Source organism: Xenopus laevis, chromosome 5L, assembly GCF_017654675.1.
Source record: "Xenopus laevis strain J_2021 chromosome 5L, Xenopus_laevis_v10.1, whole genome shotgun sequence".
Taxonomy (NCBI): domain Eukaryota; kingdom Metazoa; phylum Chordata; class Amphibia; order Anura; family Pipidae; genus Xenopus; species Xenopus laevis.
Window position 1 is genome coordinate 118741405 of NC_054379.1, and position 19279 is coordinate 118760683.

The 19279-nt window shown below is 37.4% G+C and overlaps 1 protein-coding gene across 12 annotated transcripts in view; it reads left to right on the forward strand.

Annotated features, from left to right (window-relative positions):
- Positions 1–19279, forward strand: part of LOC108717011 (traf2 and NCK-interacting protein kinase) — a 166949-nt gene that overhangs the window by 93593 nt on the left and 54077 nt on the right. For all 12 annotated transcript variants that reach the window (XM_041563334.1, XM_041563337.1, XM_041563332.1 and 9 more), the window contains exons 6-12: positions 1536–1626; positions 5035–5165; positions 9388–9442; positions 10585–10663; positions 16763–16938; positions 17977–18043; positions 18132–18336. In XM_041563334.1, coding sequence (XP_041419268.1) covers positions 1536–1626; positions 5035–5165; positions 9388–9442; positions 10585–10663; positions 16763–16938; positions 17977–18043; positions 18132–18336 — 804 coding nt within the window. The remainder of the gene's footprint in view (positions 1–1535; positions 1627–5034; positions 5166–9387; positions 9443–10584; positions 10664–16762; positions 16939–17976; positions 18044–18131; positions 18337–19279) is intronic.

Genomic DNA, 19279 nt, shown 5'->3' on the forward strand with positions numbered 1-19279 from the left:
AAGTCACCCAAGAGAAAATGTTAAGAAACACTGTTCTACAAGAAATAATGTGAAAATAAAACTTGCTTACAAATGCTGGACTGTAATATTATTGCAGGTATGGGAGCTGTTATCCAGAATGCTCGGGACCTCTGGCTTTCCAGATAAGGGATCTTTCTATAATTTGGATCTTTATACATGGTCTGCTATAAAACATTTAAGCATTAAATAAACCCAATAGGATTGTTTTGCCTCTAATAAGGATTAAATATATTGTGTTGGGATCAATTATAATGTACTGTTTTATTATTACAGAGAAAATATTTTTTAAAATTTGAAGTATTTGATTTTAATGAAATCTATGGGAGACGGCCATCCCGTAGAGCCGTAGTTCAGAGCATTCTGGATAACATGCTTCCGGATAACAGATGCTATACCTGTATTGCTTTATTTCAAATCTGATTGTTTACAACTGTTTAAGGGCTCTTACTGACGAGCGGTTGTAGCTGCGCTCTGCTGCGTTCCGTTTTTCTGCGTTCAACCGCAGGGGAGCGCAGGAATAGACGCATTCCGTTTTCCAATGGGGCTGTACTCACACAGGCGCGTGTAGGCACCCAACGCAGTTTGAGAAGCAACATGCTGCATTTTTCCTGCGTTCGGCGCCTACACGCGCCTGTGTGAGTACAGCCCCATTGGAAAAACCGTAATGCGTCTGTTCCTCACTATTCCATAGAGATAAAACTCCAGCAGCAGTTATTGGGCAGCAGCCACAATTGATGTTAACTTTTAATTGAAATTTCTCCCAGAAAACCATTTTAATAATCAATATCCTACACCATATCAGGCTCAAAATTATGGTATAGGTTAACCAGAAACCTGCTATACAGAAAGCTCCAAGTTACGGAAAGGCCATCTCCCATAGACTCCATTTTATCCAAATAATCTAAATTTTTTAAAATGATTTTCTTTTTCCCTGCAAAAATAAAACAGTATTTTGTACTTGATCCAAACTGAGATATAATTAATCCTTATTGGAAGCAAAACCAGCTTGTTGCGTTTATTTAATGTTTAAATGATTTTATAGTAGACTTAAGGTATGAAGAGTAAAGATCCGTTATCTGGAAAACTCAAAGCATTATAGATAACAGGTCCCATACCTGTATAACTGTTCTTTTACTCATAAATTCCCATTAAGTCACTCTTGTGATATTGCAGCTGCTCAATAACAGAAGATAAGTGGGAAAATAGTGATGCATTTAGCCATCTTTTGTGTTTTATTATGGCTGTACTTCTATTAGTTTGCAGATGTAGTAGAACTTCCTATTCTGGGAATGTCTGTGAAAATGGCAAACCAAGTTATGAGTTTTCACAGTAAGCTGATAATTACACTCATTTTTTGTGCTGAGAGAGGTCGTAAATCGACGCAAAGGCGAAATTACTAGAATGCTTTCAGTATAAGGATCAATTTCAGGTGACAAACAAGCAATGCAGCTTTAATTTATTATTTTGCCTTGTGAGACGTATTACAGTGTACGTTTCCCCATCAATCTCCCCAGGGCCTGAGTCATCTGCACCAGCACAAAGTGATTCATCGAGATATTAAGGGGCAGAATGTCTTGCTGACAGAAAACGCTGAAGTTAAACTAGGTAAGGAAAGCTCCATATTTTAATTAAGAATGAATGGCAAGTAGGATGTGGAGTGAGAGTATCTGACAGCGCTAACTTCTACTGACACTTAAATTTACATTCACTGTGGATATTTATGCTTTAATATGTTTTCCTCATTGAAAATTCATGTAAGATATGTATTCAGAAATTATGATTTCCTCCATACACAGCTCCCAGCCTCAAACAAAATGGAAATATCACCTATCAAAGTCCTGGGGAAAACTCAAGTGAAATCTCACTGCAAAGCAAATTATATGAATTATATTAAATGCCATTTATTGGGTTTTAAGGGTTTAAATGGGATACATGTCATGCAATATAGTTTGATGGGTACCAATAGTTGTATAGTATTCATCAGTAAAACTGAGATTAAGGGGCAGATTTACATAGGGTCGAATATCGAGGGTTAATTAACCCTCGATATTCGACTGCCGAATGTAAATCCTTCGACTTCGAATATCAAAGTCGAAGGATTTAGCGCAAATAGTTTGATCGAATGAAAAATCGTTCGATCAAATGATTAAATCATTCGAATTGAACGATTAAATCATTTGAATCCAACGATTCGAAGGATTTTAATCAATCGATCGAACGATTTTTCTTCGACCTACAAAACATTAGAAAGCCTATGGGGACCTTCCCCATAAGCTAACATTGACTTCGGTAGGTTTTAGGTGGCGAACTAGGGGGTCGAAGTTTTTTTTTAAAGAGACAGTACTTCAATTATCGAATGGTCGAATAGTCGAATGATTTTTCGTTCAAATCGTTCGAGTTGAAGTCGTAGATGAAGGTCGAAGTAGCCCATTCGATGGTCGAAGTAGCCAAAAAAAAACATTTGAAATTCGAAGTTTTTTTATTGTATTCCTTCACTCGAGCTTAGTAAATGGGCCCCTTAATCTCTGCATTGCAGCGATCTACACAAAAAGGTATGTTATAAGTGTGGCTTCTCTGCATTGGTCAGCTGTTGTCCCCCCCCTTCAACAGTTTATGTACACAAAAACACCATGTATATAAAGGCCACACACTGCATACATTTTACTACATATCATAGGTAATACAACCACGCTTGCTTAGACTACATGCATCAGTGTTACCCCTGTTTATAGGTTTATTACACTGCCCACTGCTGGCAGAATCCTGTAAAATCTATGTGCTTTTGCCTTTTTTTTTAAATAAATCTGTTTCTAAATATAAATTTCAATAAAGTCTTTGCTCGATGGGAAACTTCTTCCTGGCATGCAAACATGGCAGCAGCTGCTACTACTACTACTATTCAGTATATGCACATGAAAAGCTAGCCCAGTGCCAGATGGTTGACTTTCTCACTCTATTTAAAGGAGAACTAAAACCTAAAAATGAATATGGCTAAAATTTCATAATTTATATAATGAACTTATTGCACCAGCCTAATGTTTAAGCTTCTCAATAGCATCAATGATCAAAGACTTTAAACTTGTCATCGGGCATCACCATCTTGGAAAGTGTCTGTGCCACTCACATGCTCAGTGGGCTCTGAGCAGCTGTTGAGAAGCTAAGCTTAGGGGTTTTTGCAAGTTATCAAGCAAAAAATGTGTTTGGCCTGTAATATAAAATTATGCTACAGGGCTGATTATTAAATTTGGATGTTAGTTGCACTAGTTTCTGTGCTGCCATGTAGTAATTATTTGTATTAATTACTAATCCGCCTTATATTGTGATATTTATATTCTATGGGGCAGATTTATCAAGGGTCGAATTTCGAGGGTTAAAAAACCCTCGATTTCGACCCTCGAAGTAAAATCCTTCGAATTCGAATATTGAAAAAGCTTTGATCGAACGATCGAATAAAAACTGTTCAATCGAACCATACAATCCTTCGATTCGAACGATTTTAAGGGACCGATCGAATGATTTTTATTCGATCAAAAACAACTTAGAAAAGTGCTCAGGAAGGTCCCCATAGGCTAACATTGCACTTCGTTAGGTTTAAAGTGGCGAAGTAAAGAGACAGTACTTCGATAATCGAATGGTCGAATAGTCAAACGATTTTTACTTTGGAACGTTCGAATAATTCGATTCAATCGAATTCTATAGAGTTTGACCAAATTGATGGTCGAAGTACCCAAAAAAATACTTCGAAATTCGAATATTTTTTGCAATCAAAGTATTCAATCGAGCTTAGTAAATCTGTTCCTATGTGTACTGTATATTGTGAGTCGGTCCCTAAGCCCAGTAAATGACAGCAGCACAGAGCATGTGCAGGGAATCAGCAGAAAAGAAGATGGGGAGCTACTGGGGCATCTTTGGAGAAACAGATCTTTACTGCTAAAGGGCTGTGGTTGCCTTGGGCTGGTACAGAATTTCAAAACATAATGTACATTTCTAGCCTACTTCTTTAGTTAAGCTTTAGTTCTCCTTTAAAACCCACAATAAAGTTTTCTGGTCCCAATATGGATGCCACAAAGCAATAAGCCACAGGGACATCCTGATCGCTTCTGATGAAGTGGCGCAATGCCACAAAACGCGTAAAGCGTAGATCCCCTTGGCGTTACATGTATATTTTTGGAACGTTTTTAAATCGACTATTAGAATTCCTGATTCTCCATGTTTGACACAATAAGCCACAGGGGATTGGGCAAAATTTGCATTTAGGGTTGTATTCCTTTAAGAACATATGAGTATTTACACAGAATGGACTCTGCATATTAATGCAAAGCTACAGTAGCTGTTCTCTTGACACTATGCTCATGTGGTTTAACAGACCACTGCCCACAGGGATAGTTATAAAATTGCTGAAAGTTGCTTTTATGCCGAGAACAATGGTGTAAATAAGCGTGCTGGGATGTTTTCATAAAACTTAATCTGTTTGTATGTCGATTGACATGGCAGTAAATCAGCCAAAATGTCCCAGCTTAAACCTAGCTTTATAGTTCTACGTTTTAATGCTTTTGCTTGAAATTCTAATGTATTTGCCTCATTTCTTTTGTTTTTGGCCTAATAATATTTTTATGGTTTTCATAACGTATCTGTTATAAAACAAACTGGATATGTGACAGGCATGGTACTCTATGATTTATGCCTACTTCAGCATACAGTACAGGCTGTCTGGCAAAGTATACACTTAGAACAGTTTTATTAGTGTTTTAACTGTTTTTTTTTGCATTTTTAATTGTCTGTAACTAAACAGCGCATTTCTGTTGATGATTAAACTGCCATTAGTTTGTACTGAGGGCAAACAACCCGACTGGGTTTTTCATGTTAAGTGTTTTCAGTATCCCTAAGGCCGGTGTCCAACATTATGAGAAGTTTAAATATAACATGAAAAAGAGCATTTACATATTTCAGAAGTTTCTGGATAATAGATTCTATACTTCTGTTGTAATTCATACTTTTGATATATATTTTCAGTGGACTTTGGTGTTAGTGCTCAGCTTGACAGAACGGTTGGCAGGAGGAATACGTTTATTGGAACACCATATTGGATGGCTCCGGAAGTCATTGCCTGTGATGAAAACCCTGATGCAACCTATGACTTTAAGGTACTTTCTTTTCTTTTTCTTTTTTGGTATTACTTTCCCTTTCTAGCTTTTCTCTATACATATATCCACTTGGGCGCTTAAATAATTAAACGTTAGCAGGTAAAATATGCAAAGTATGTTATTTGAAACGTATAACACTCAACAGGGATTATAAATACTGCAGCAAACTTTCTAAAGAACAGATGAATAAGAACAGTAAGTGCCCATAAAACTGCACTGGGGTAATAAAAGGGGTAATGTTGGCACTAACTGTCAAGTCAGTTGGCCTTCTTACTGTAAGCTGCTTTCAGGAAAAGCTGACTCACACAGCCTACAGTACTCTGATTTGGAACTGTTCAGGTATCTCCAGATGTCATGGAGGCACACATGTAATAAACAAGCATACAGTAAATACACACAGATGCTGAGCTGATAAATTATTTTCATTAAATTAATTTAATTTAAAAAATGCACACACACACACACAATACATTATAGATGTCCTTTGAACTCAATCAATTCGATGAATAGATATAAAATTAGATAAATCGATAAATATATATAAATCTAAAGCAGGTTATAAATAAGGGTCTATTTAAGGAGATATCCACCTTTTGCATAAAAAAGGGAAATGTTTTTGTAAGCGACTTTATTTTAATTTTAAAATATTAAATTTGCAATTTAATTTTAAAATATTATTATTTGCAATTGTGTTTGCTTTTCAAAGCAGATACAGGGAATTGTGGTAAGAGGCTGGAACTTCGTGTTATTACACTTTTGATAAGCCTTTTAGAAACTGGCTTCTTTGGTCAACTAGAACGTCAGGGTCTGGGTATTTGGCTTATGTCTATCAACAGCAAGAGGTTGGAAAGGAAACCCTAAAAAATGAATGTATCATTGCTCAAAGTGTTCTACTAAGATCTGCAATTTTCTTTTTTTCTCAGTCTGGGTCCTGTAGACCCTGCAACCAGATAGCTACTAAAATTCCAAACTATAGAGCTGCAGGACAAAAATAAATAATAAATAATTATATATAAATAATAAAAAAAACTAAGGCGAATTGAAAATTGTCTTAGAATACTGTATCACTGTATACAGTAACTACATATTATTAAACGTTAATTAAAAGATGAACTACTCCTTTAAGGCCTACTGGACAGGGAGTGGATTTTGCACACTTTTTCTGCAGTATTTTTTCTTTTTAATAGGGTAGGAGTTGGGGGGCAAAACATTTGATATTGCCTTCTGTGAGAATCAAATGAAAAGTGTTGTGCCATTTAGCTATTAGCCTCTGTTATGCATCCTCCATGTTTTTCTAATTATAAATATAGTAAGTTTCAGTTGTCTGTGGAAGGTAAAGCTGAATACTGCATATATTACTACTATCTGTTGAACTAGCATTGTGCCGGGAATAAATGTAATCCTATTACAAGCTTAAAGCTTTACATTTTTTTTCATTGAATCACCCAGTGCAAGAAAATATTTTCTGTAAGTGTGAATTAAATGATTATTTCTAAAAATCCACCTGGTTTAATGTATCTTAAAATCTACCAATAAATATGTTAATGTGTCAGAATGCTTGTCAGGAAAATTACAGAAGAATTGTAATAATCATATAGCTTTCCTTATCATCTGCATATGGATTTAGGGGGTTAAGGGGGTAGATTTAAGAGGTACCTTAAAACTAGTAGGCATTTTAGATTTAGTTTATCATGCCTGAACTAGTGGGAAGAATATTAACCTTGGGAGTAGGGCCACATGGATGAAATGGTCACCTTATCTTATACTGCAGCTCTTGTTAGCTATAGTGCTGGAGCATATATGGAATACCAAACCCACAATGTGTTTGCCAATGTTGATGTTGGCAGCATTGTTGTGGTCCATTAGCTCTACCACAAGTATTGTTGGGAAATACTGATTGCAAAGTTCCAGGAAGAGTGTCTGCACTGATGTTTTCAATTGGTGCAGCCATAAGAGAATACTACAAGGCATTTTTTCCCAAAGGTCTCCCACCTGGCCCTGGCATCATCATCTTGCAGCTGTCAATACCATTAAACTCTGTTTGTTCTTTTTCCTAGGCCTTTGTTAAAATGGCATGGGCAACAGAAGTATCTGTGTCGCCCCCTATCTTTAGATAAATTACTGATACCCTTTATCTTAGAAAGTAAATCAGTTCAAAATCTTCTAATGTCTGTTTCTCTGTGTCAAGGCAACGGAAAGCAATGGAAATGGTACATGCTGTGTATAAAATGAACGCAATATCTTAGCTTCAGTTATGCTAGCATTAAGTTTACTTTAAGAGTCACTTTCAAAGGGCTAAACTTGAAAAGAAAAGCCTTGTGATGGCAGTCATGATTCACAAAGTTGTAGTCATTTAGGGGGTCATGTAATAAAAGACAATAAGTTTGCCCAGGAACAGTAACCTGTAGTAGCCAATCAACAGGTAGCATTTGCTGGTCACAACAGCAACTTACGGAGCACCCGGAGTGGTGTATTAAAAATGTATAAACTTTAATAATCCATGTTAAAAAGTAGTTTCAGCATGTCAGCATACATATCATCTCGCCACTGGCAAGAAGCCATGAAACGCGTTAAGCTCAGGATCTGATGATATGTATGCTGACATGCTGAAATCACTTTTTAACATGGATTATTAAAGTTTATACATTTTTAATACACCACTCTGGGTGCTCCGTAAGTTGCTTTTGTGTCTATGGATTTGATCCGAAGGGGGACGGATGTTACGTGTAGCACGGAGGTGAGTGTGTGAGAGAGGTGATATGCTCCCCCTTCTTGGATATATACTGTTGTGAGTATTTGCTGGCCACCTGTTTAATAGCAAACATCTTATTGGTTGCTATTGGTTACTGCTGCTGGGCAAATTTAGTCTCTTTTATTACATATGGGGGTTAGTCTCATCCAAACACTCTTGATCCAAGTCATAGGAAATGTTCCAGCAACGAAACTAGTGGTAGGTGAGTGCATTAGTACTGGTCCAGGACTGCCAAAGTTATTACAGTTTGAGAATTTAATGAGCCATAAAAAATATTCTATACTTTTCTATTTAATATGTGCATTATTTCATCCTCATGGCCGTAATCATACATATAAAACCCTCCTCGTCAAAGCAGCATTCTCAGTTTGGAAAATAGTTTCCCCATATTAGAGTACTTGCTGCATTAGAAATTGTAGGAACAGACTCCATTTAACACTGCGTATGTGTATACAGTGCCCAGCATTCAATTATGGAAATATGAGGATATTGTATAGTAAATCACAGTCGATTCCATAGAGAATAGATAACTACTACTCATACAAATCTAAGAACTGGATACAGCTTTATAGAGCTTGATCCCGCGTGGATTAAGTGAAGATGAGTATTTATGCTAAACCTTCAGAGGCTTTAATGCCGTAATTGGTTTTCTGCACTCTTTTTAGTTTAAAGAATATGTCATTTGTCTTCTTTGCAGTTCTACAGTTAAATTCCCACCTGCTCTGACCCACAGAAAATGATTGTGACACATTCAACCTCCATGCACAAGAATAATATATATAGCTAATGTCTGTACCTTTATTAACTCCTGTTTTACCGGGGAAATGTTTGAAGGTGCATAACAACCCTTGCCCCCAGCCAAATGATAAGATTTAAGCTGTGTATGAATGGGTGCATCATTTTGTCCAATATGGCCAATTTTTGACCAAACCAATATCTGTCAGTGCATACTAGATCCTACTGACCTGAACTTTAATCAGAATTAACTTGCAGTGCTGAGGATACACATGCTCATAGATCCATGTGGCCAAAAGTCATATCAGAATTGTCATAAGCCAAATGGACTACTGTTCTTGTTGTTCAGGGACTGACAAATGATCTGATAAGGGACTTGTTGGTATGTTTGGCTGCCATGTGCCAAATGGGCAGAGTGACCTGTATGTACATGATTTAAAAAAACACAGAACTCACCAAGAATAAAAAATACATTGTTTGACTACATTCATCAGATTGGAACACAGAGCCCATCACTATTCGTGTGTCAGCATATATTTTCCCTTTTAACAACAGTTTAGTCAGGAAAACACCAAATCCTAAATTATACATTGTAGAAATTAAATTTTTTGTTTGTTCTTTGTCAGTCAGAGCAGCCCAGATTTGCAAATCCGAGTGCAGTGGCAAAGGACATAAAGTATGTCTGAAAAATGTTTCTCTATCAAAATTACAAATATGCTTTGTTTCTTTTTCCAGAGTGACTTGTGGTCTTTAGGAATAACAGCCATAGAAATGGCAGAGGGAGCTCCCCGTAAGTAAAAGTCAATCATTCTGTCCATGTACCTTGTAACCAAGGCAGACGCACTGCTGAAACTGTCAGAGAACCTGTCATTTTTTTTTCAACAAGAATATAATCTGACCATATGGGTGCTATGTAATCTCTTCATGGTAATTGTCTAGTCTAATAAAGCTGTGTGTTACATTTGAATAATCGGAGACCTAAATTACAGTATATCATTGGTCTGCAGTCATATCCATTTTTGTTGATAGCACTCTCTAAAGCAAATCTCTATTTAAAGTGATTCTAAAGGCAAAATATGTATTCATATTTGCCTTCTGTATGGCAAATGCACCTATTTGTTTTTTTGTATGAAGAAATCATATGCTCCTGCTTGTTTTGGCTGGTAATTATTCCACCGATAAAGTTATTGCAGACATTTATCATGTCTACTATGCGGACAAGTTTACCGGGGATGCACACAGACCAGAAGTTTTGTGAATTACTTCATTCTAAAAAAAAAAAGGTATGAGAATTATTGCAAAATAGGTGCAGATGCCAGTCAGAAGAATATTAAAATATTTTGCCTTTAGAACCCCTTTAGTACTACTTTTTGCCAGGATTATATCGTTGATAAAATGGATTCCATTTTATTAGGAGGCGCACTGATCATTTTATTTAGTAAAGTATGTTGGTTAAAGATGAAATTAAAGATGAAACCTTTCAAACCATCGGTCTATAGAAAGTCACACAGTGGGCTCAGTGATTTGTGTAGTCCAGCACATAGTGGACTCATCATGAAGTGGTGAAGATAAAATGAAGTACAGACTATTGGGAAGAGGGTTTGTTCTTTATTCATAAATGCACTTCTCAACCTGATTCGAAGTTGGTGGCCTTTAAAATATTTGGCTGCTTTGTCCCCAGTAGCCCTGCCATATTCTACCAAATGTTCAGTGTCTCCAAAAGTGTAAATGAATGAACACAAAATGTAAGCTATGTTTATTTTCTATTTAAGGAAGGGATGCCCATCCTATCCTGCTGCTCACCAAGTATAGTCTGCAAACTCAGTGATTTCTTAAGGCTGTTGAATTATCATGATTGATGTAGTTGAACAGCAGCAGAGCCTACATTACAATTTGCACTTTCTGATATATTTTTCCTCTCCCAACCTTTAGCACTCTGCGATATGCACCCAATGAGAGCCCTCTTTCTTATCCCTCGGAATCCAGCCCCAAGATTGAAATCAAAGAAATGGTAAGTCATATCTCTGATTTCTATTCAGTAAAAGTTTCTTTTGCTCAGAGCAGTCCATCCAGAGTCAAGTAGGCCAGAGGATTTGTGTGCCGCCCCAATTTGTCACGTTTCCCAAGTGGGTCTTACATGGTCTAGCTAGCTGCTAGCCTAAGCTGTCTCACTATAAAGAAAACCTGAACAGCCATGATATAGGGGGTTTTACTAAAAATCCATTTTCTATTAGGGATGCACCAAATCCACTTTTTTGGATTCGGCCGAAGCCCCGAATCCTTTGTGAAACATTCGGCCGAATACCGAACCGAATCCGAACCCTAATTTGTATATGTGGGATGGGGAAAACATTTTTTACTTCCTTGTTTTGTGACAAAAAATCACATTCTTTCCCTCCCCACCCCTAATTCGCATATGCAAATTAGAATTCGGATTTGGTTCGGCCGGGCAGAAGGATTTCCCGAATCCGAATCCTGCTGAAAAAGGCCGAATCCTGGCCGAATCCCGAACCGAATCCTGGGTTCGGTGCATCCCTATTTTCTTTAAAACAATTATTAATTAATGAAGTCTCCAATCAAGTGGTTGGGTTGCCATTCCAAATGCTTTGTTTCAACCAGCTGGGACTAGACTTGGCATGCTTTCTCTGTGTAGCAAAATGTAACTTCACAGTGGAAACAAAGTGTCATTCCAGAAATACATTGTTTATCTGGAAGGATTAGGAGCACAGAAAGCTGACTAGCATTCATGCAAGGGCTGGTCTTTACACAGTGCTAAAATAAATCAACATGCATCTGAAGAAAAGCAGGGAGGTTCCAGAAAAACTGAAAATATGCAGCTGCTGTCTTAGTCCCATTGGCAAACACTAAATGCGGAAGAGATACAAATTGCTTAGGTGGAAAATCTATTAATTACTGGGGAGGATGAATACTGGAAAATAAACACATACTGAACTGATTTTATTGACTGAAAGCACTTTAGAAACATTGCAGTGTTAATGGCAGATGAACAATTTTGTAATCGCATTTTGTGGTAGAATCACTTTTACTGAAGGAGATGGATTGAATAGAATAGAATCACATTCAGAATGAGCAAGGTGGAAACGTAGCACGGCATTCACCCACCTCTCCTCTGTAGACCCCCAAGTGTCAAGAGAATTATGCCCTACACGTGGACTTCATTTATTTATGGTATTCACTGTGTAATGAGCATATGTACAGTATATAATGCCCCTTTGAGTATATTCTTACTGCTTGTTTGTCTGCTTGTTGTCTGCTTATGCATGAAGCAGTTATTTGCCTAAGGCTGGATTGTGCTGGTCCATGGAAACTCAAAAGGGCCACAAGGGATCTTGTATTGTGCTTAGCAAACTCACTGAAAAGAATTAGGATTTTGGAATGCATCTGTACTTTTATGTACTGCCAAGGTTTGAAGCTCTGTAACCTGGGAATTTAAGGCACACATTACAGCTTCAGGTGTCACTATTTGTGCACCCCATCCTGTTTGTGGGTTTGGGGATTGTCAGAGAGTGGAAGCCCCCTACAGCTGTTTGCTGCTAAATCTTATTTCATGCAGAAACTCGTGACATCTGTCTGTCTCTCTACAAAAGATTTTGGGTCCTGAAAGTGGGACTAGAAAATGGGGAAGGTTATAGGTGTATTTACAAGTACTGGGAAAAAATGAAAATACCATAAGGGGTATTTACTATGGAGAATAAGGATGAAAAACAAATGCAAAGCCCCCCTCACAAATTGCCCATGTGTCTGTCATTGTATGCAGTACCTTCATTCTTGGCATGTAAAGGAAAGAGTGCAAAGCGCAAGGGAGCCTCTACTGCTTTACCGATTTACTGTTATTTTATTTTAGAACATTTGCAAATGGAACTATGCACAACTACATACATTGTAACATTTACAAAGATTCTCATAGATAAAATCAATCTAGAGTATATGTTTGAAATTGTAGTGAAAGAGAAATCTTTTTTGAAACAAGCTTTGTCCTTTGTACTGTTCTTTAATCGAAAAAGCATATTGGAGGTAACAAAACATCTCAGTCAAATAAACTCTTTCTGTGGTTTTCAAATTTCAGGGCAGAAAAGGCCAGGACACCTGGAGGAGGAAAAATGTGTTCTCTTTTTTTCCATAGTCAGAAAAAGAGGATAAACAAGGGATAAATACTAGTGCAGGTTGAGAAAAACTCAGGCCGGCCCACACCACTAATATATGCCACTTTCAACAAAACAAGGATCTGATGCTTTTTAATAGAAACAATTAAGGAAATGTGTTTCTTCTTATATAAAAATAGTCCGAATACATTATTTTTGTACTGTACTGTTAGGCACTGTTGAGTAACATGACTTGGCGTGAACAGTAAGGTTCTCCTAGGGCTGACCAGAGAACCTGAGACCCAGGATGCAACTTCACAACAATTAGATGTAGATAGTGATTAATCGTGTAGATTTATGGAGATATGGCAGAAATAATAAAGGCCTGATGGTAATTGTACTTAGTCCCACCATGAGCTGCAATTGAGTGCAGTATTTGCCATTTATTTTATTTTGTACATGTTCTCATAATGTATACAGTACACGGAGGTATATAATCTGTTACTTACAATGCTATCGCCCTATGGTTTTCCTACTGAAATTTAGATTGTAAGCTTAGTTACCATCAAGAACAAGGTACTCTCTTACAAGAGAAAAAAGCAAAGCAAACTAAAATAATTATGTTCCATGGCCTTATGGGTAATGGCATAATAAAGCTGTGTTTTCTAACTTTATGGCTAAAGGGTTTCAGGATCATAGAATATATTAGATATAGATTTAAAAGAGTTTTCATGATGTCTAAAAGATAGCAAGAAAAGATATGATTGATTGACTGAGGGTAGTTTTGTTTCATTTATTCTAGCAAGTGTATCTGCTATCTTTTGTCCTGCGGACCTTTAATATATACCAGCTTTGCAAGGAGAGCTCTTGGCCCTTTGTAACATTATTCTTTTGCTACCAAGTGGATAAAAAGCAGAGGGGAGCTAGAGGTTTTATGCTTTCACAGCCACAGGTAAAGAAAGACTGAAAAAGCAAAACAGTTCATGCAGAACTGGTTTTATATTATGAAAATAGATACATGCTCAGACATTTGATTTTTCAGTTATCTAGCCAGGGCAGTTTGAGGAAAAATCTCATTAAAAAATGAAGGGTAAGCTTTCATATCTCTTGCACAGTGGCACGCTTATATAAGTATATGATCTGTTATCCAGAATACTTGAGACCTGGGTTTTTTCAGATAAGGGATTTTTTTTGTCAGTTGGATCTCCAATCTTTTAAGTCTACTAGAAAAAATGTAAACATTGTTTTGCCACTAATGTCTATTTATAGAGCTTATTTACCACTGAGTACAAGTACTGGTTTATTACAGAAAAAAACTGAATTATTTGCTTAAAATGGACTCTTAAAAAAAGACAGCCTTCCTGTAATCTGGATCTTTCTGGATAACAGGTTTTCGGATATAGGATCCCATACCTGTACTATGTTCACAGTTCAGTAGAACATGTAATACAGGAATTATTTTGCTTGCAGATTCTAAATTCTTGTAATTTTTCTCACCTAGAAAGCAAAGGCAGTTTCATAAACTTTGCCACGAACATTTCCTGTCAACATGTCCCTGGGCTGGTGCCAGAAATTCCATTAGCAAAGAATTACCTTTAGCGCTTCCACTTCAAGCTGCTTTATATTGCTTCATTTGCTACTAGAAATTGAGCATCGGGCGCTCGTGACAAAGGAGAAGTAAACCCCTTATTAAATAATACCCTACCCCCCTACCCTACATAGATCCCCCTCCTTCCTCCCCTCCAGCCTAGCTGCTACCACGGGCAAATGCTCCTAACTTTTTACTTACCCCTCGGTGCAGATTCACAGCATCAAAGTTTACAGCAGACATCTTCTTCTCTTCGGGCCTTCATTGGAAAGCAAGTTCCATATCAGCGCATGCACAGTTGGAGCAGATCATCGGGGTTTTTGTCAACTGCGCAAGTGCTGAAAATTGCCAAAGTGCCAGAAGAAGACTCGATGAAGACTGAAGAAGATGGCTGCCGTGAACTCCGATGCCGTGAATCTGTACCGAGAGGGTAATTAAAAAGTTAGGGGCATTTGCCTGGGGTAGCTGCTACGCTGGGGGGGGGTGGAGGTCTATGTAGGGTAGGGGGGGAAAGGGGACAGTTTCTCCTCATGCAATTTGTTGAAATTCAGAATTTGCTGGAAGCAAGTGAATAATGAAGCCAATCTGCAACGGAGGTGGACTGTAAAATAATTTAAAGAAAAAAGAAAGTGTGCAATAATAAAGTATGTGCTTGGTGTAGGATATAAATAGTTCTGGAACATTTTGTTTCTATAATGCATGTAATTAATTCCCCTTGTTTTTGATGCCTTTGAAAGCAAAACAATATATAACCTTTATAGGTTACTCACGTTGACAGTGATGAATAATATTCTCTTTGAAGGGGCCCAAAATATCAGTAAAAGTTGTATAATATACTCTCTACAATTTAATTATGAATGCGGTTTTCAGCACCCTTGTCTATTATTACGATTATGCTTTCATTAAAAGTCAAATAGAGCTTAACTAAGTTACCCTGAGGTAACAGCATTTTCCTGCAGTTTACAGGTTTATTTTAAATACAATTATTTGAATATGTCTTAGTTTTGTCTGGCCAAGGAGCTTTGGCACCCAAGGCATGCAGATCCTATTGTTATAGCTTTACATCGATCGGAAAAAAATCTATTGCAGGGTACTAACATTCTTCTTCTCTATCCCGTTGGATAAAAGAGACTTTACCAGTAAGAATAAAATAAATAATAATAAAAAATAAATATATATATATATATATATATATATATATATATATATATATATATATATATACGGGCAACGTGAAATACTTAAGCCATGTAAATAAAGAGTCCTTACAATACTTGAGCCATGTAAATAAAGTCCCTGGGGGGTGTGGGTGGAGGAGAGTCAAGAGCACTTTTTGGTGGGTTGTTCTGTATCATGTAGTTTATATGAGGATGTGCTTAAGGTGTTGGGTTTTTATAATATATGTGTCAATGATTATAATGAGAGAGCCTACGCAGGGTCAGACTGGAGCCTTGGGGGCCCACCGGGGCTGCAAAGGAAGGGCCCTCCTGGCAGTTCCCATGGGCCCCCTCCAGACCTTCGACTCCCTGGCCTATTCATTAATCCCAATACAGAGTAAGAATGAGTGAGAGAGATACAGTCGGCAGGGGGGAGAGAAAGAGAGTAAATAGGTAAAGGAGAAAGAGATTTCAGAGAAAGGGTGAGAGAAAGCGAGAGGTATGCTATAATTCATACCTTGATTCTGTTGCCAAGGCCCCATGAAATCAGGACGTATACAAACTCTGGGTTGGAACTGGGAGTTCCTGCCTAAAATGTAAAATTTACGTGCAGGCACAGTGCGGACAGTCTCAGCAGCAGAGTAGGGTCCTCAGCAGACAGCAGCCCAGCTCCAAGGAAGAATGGCATGCAGCTATGGGTGGAAGTGGCAGTGACAGAAGTGGACGGGGCTGGTGGGTGGACGAGCATGAGCGCGGGTGGACTTTCACGGGCGACCCACTCACTGCCAATCACCGCCTGCATACTAAAAGGCCCACCAAGGCTGGGGCCCATCGAGTTTTTACCCGGAGCCCCGGCAGGCCAGTTCGACCCTGAGCCTACGGAATCATTCACAGGAACCACCGCTATAACTGATAGTGTATATTATTTTGTCAGTGATTCTGTATCACCTCTGGTCTGTGAGATGCATGAAAACTTTGGGGAGAACGAATTTTTCGATATACTTAAGGGAAATACCTTTTATCAAGATTAATGAGATTCCAGAAACAAAGGGTGAATGAGAAATATTAGATGAACTTGGAATTTTCTTGGACTCATTCTTCTACTTTCTCTTTGTAAATAATGTAAATATTGTAATATTGTATTATTCTGATATGTCATGATTATGGTTTTGTTTTGTAAAAGTTTTTTAATTTTAATAAAAATCTCTATTGTTATAGCTTTTTAGGTTTATGTCAACTGTTCTCTCGATTTTCTTTTCAAGGTCTAAAAAATTTCAGTCATTTATTGAGAGCTGCCTTGTGAAGAATCACGGCCAAAGACCCTCAACAGAGCAGTTAATGAAACATCCCTTTATCAGGGATCAGCCTAACGAAAGGCAGGTTCGAATCCAACTTAAGGACCACATTGACAGAACAAAGAAAAAAAGAGGGGAAAAGGGTAAAATATATTATTTGATAATGACATCATGGATACACTTATGTAGTTTGTACAAATGTGTTTGAAAACTGCTTCCTTATCCAATTTTCTTATGTAGGCTTTGGTGAGGTTTTGGGATACTGTCTTTATTACACTGTCTCTCCGAGAGAAATATGTCATGTAATATTATTATATGGACCTGTTTACATATATATATATCTGACCTGATAAACTTTTGTATAGCTAGCTTCATTTTTCTGTACAAGAGTATAGAACAGAAAGATGTTAAGTAGAAGAATTTAAAGGCCACTTTAATTCACATTTTTTGCTTAAAATGGAGTACCTATGCCATTTTATTATTTTTCATTAAGGCTTATGGGAAAACCTTAGACATTTCCACTGCTATGGAGCATTTCATTTACAGCACCATTCTGCAGCACATGTCCCCAATGATCTCACGCCATGCGCCTTTTTTTAATTGTAACGAGATTAAGCAATAAGCTCAGTAGGAAGCCAATGCAAGATAGAGAACATGGTGCCCATGCCAGCTTAGCCACTTAAACCTAAAGAATTAATGTACACAGGCTACATAAATATCTCCACCTGTCTTACCTGCCCATTTTAAAGAACAGGAATTGTTCTTAATACTGCAGAGGCTGGCATGGACAGGTGGAGATCACTTGGGAGATCTTATATCTGTAAATGAAAAGAAGCTTTCCCTGAGACAGTCAAATCACTTGATGAGCCATAGCCTTGCTATATCCATTAAACTAAAAAAAAAACTAAGGTGCTTCAAGGGAAAAGTTTTTTTTTGTTCTGGTTACTGGAATTTAATTGTCATTCACCAGAGAAAGAAATTGCACCAGATTCTGGCTACAAGGTAATGCGTAAATGAATGTTTTGAATGTTCACAGGAATTTAAAAAGAGTATTGAGCATTAAATAAATTTAAAGCATTAAATATTTATCTGTACCAGGAAATAGGAATAAGAACAGATTAGTAAGCTTAAATCCCCCTCCCGAGTCATATTTTTTAAATAATGAAATGTTTGCCTTACAGATGAAACGGAATATGAGTACAGTGGAAGCGAAGAAGAAGAGGAAGACAATGATTCCGGAGAGCCAAGGTAATAATTAGAGGCATACATTTTTTTACCTTCTATATTTATTTGTTGGACAGGCATGAGTTTTAAATATTTATTTTTTGTCTTTAAGCTCAATTTTAAATCTACCTGGAGAGTCGACGTTAAGAAGAGATTTCTTGAGGTTACAGTTGGCAAATAAGGAGCGTTCGGAAGCATTGAGACGCCAGCAGCTGGAACAGCAGCAACGGGAAAATGAAGAGCACAAAAGGCAACTACTGGCAGAGAGGCAAAAACGCATTGAGGAGCAGAAGGAACAAAGGAGGAGGCTGGAAGAGGTAAATTTAAATTCTATTGAGGAAAAGTGTAGCCAACTGAACAGAACCCAATAATATCTGCTAATGGAGCATGAATACTGTAGCAAGGAACGGAAATGGTACAGCTCACATTGTTTCCTTATTCAATACTGTTTAATCACAAAAATAGAGAAATCTTTAATATACAAAGGTAAGTAAATCCCCTGAATGCTGAAATGCTTTGGTGCAGGCTGTAGACATCAGGGTGAGTCTGTGTACAGCTTCATGTTTCAGTTATAAAATTGTACTTTATGACTAATCAAATTAAATATACCACGTCAGAAATCGGTTTTGGATTCTGTGAAAGAATACAGTTCAGTGTAATCTCACCCAAATCAGAAGCAACAGTTTAGTTCCCATGCATTTCTATAAACTCTGTTCAAACCTAAATATCACAATTAGGACTTCAATTTAGTTTGGGGTTCTGCAGTATCTTATTTTGGTAGATTCTGTCCTTGCCCATGTTAAAATTATAAGGATTTAGTGTCTATGCAAGTCAAAGGTTGTGATTTTGGGCACTATGGCTTTTGGCTACTTAAAAACAGCATTTCCAAGTATCCCCTGTTCCATTACCCTAAAGATAAGCTTCAAACAAAGAGAGTGTGTAGCGATACAGCTGTTTAGCAATTCATTGTGCACAACCAACTGCTGTGGTTATGGTCTCTGAAAACTATTAGACTGTACACAAGGGGTCCTTCTTGCACAGAAGTAACAGATAGTTGAAAATAATGACTGAGGCTAGATGGATAACAGTTACAACAGGGTGTATTAATATGAACACTATTAACATGAACTGTTTTTCATGGAGTGTAATTATAGCGTTAAATATGCTTCTGGCATGTTCCATTCATAATAAAATAAAAAGTGGTTGTAAAAAGTATTTATATCTACGGTTAAATATTCAAAAATTATGCGGTTCCCCATG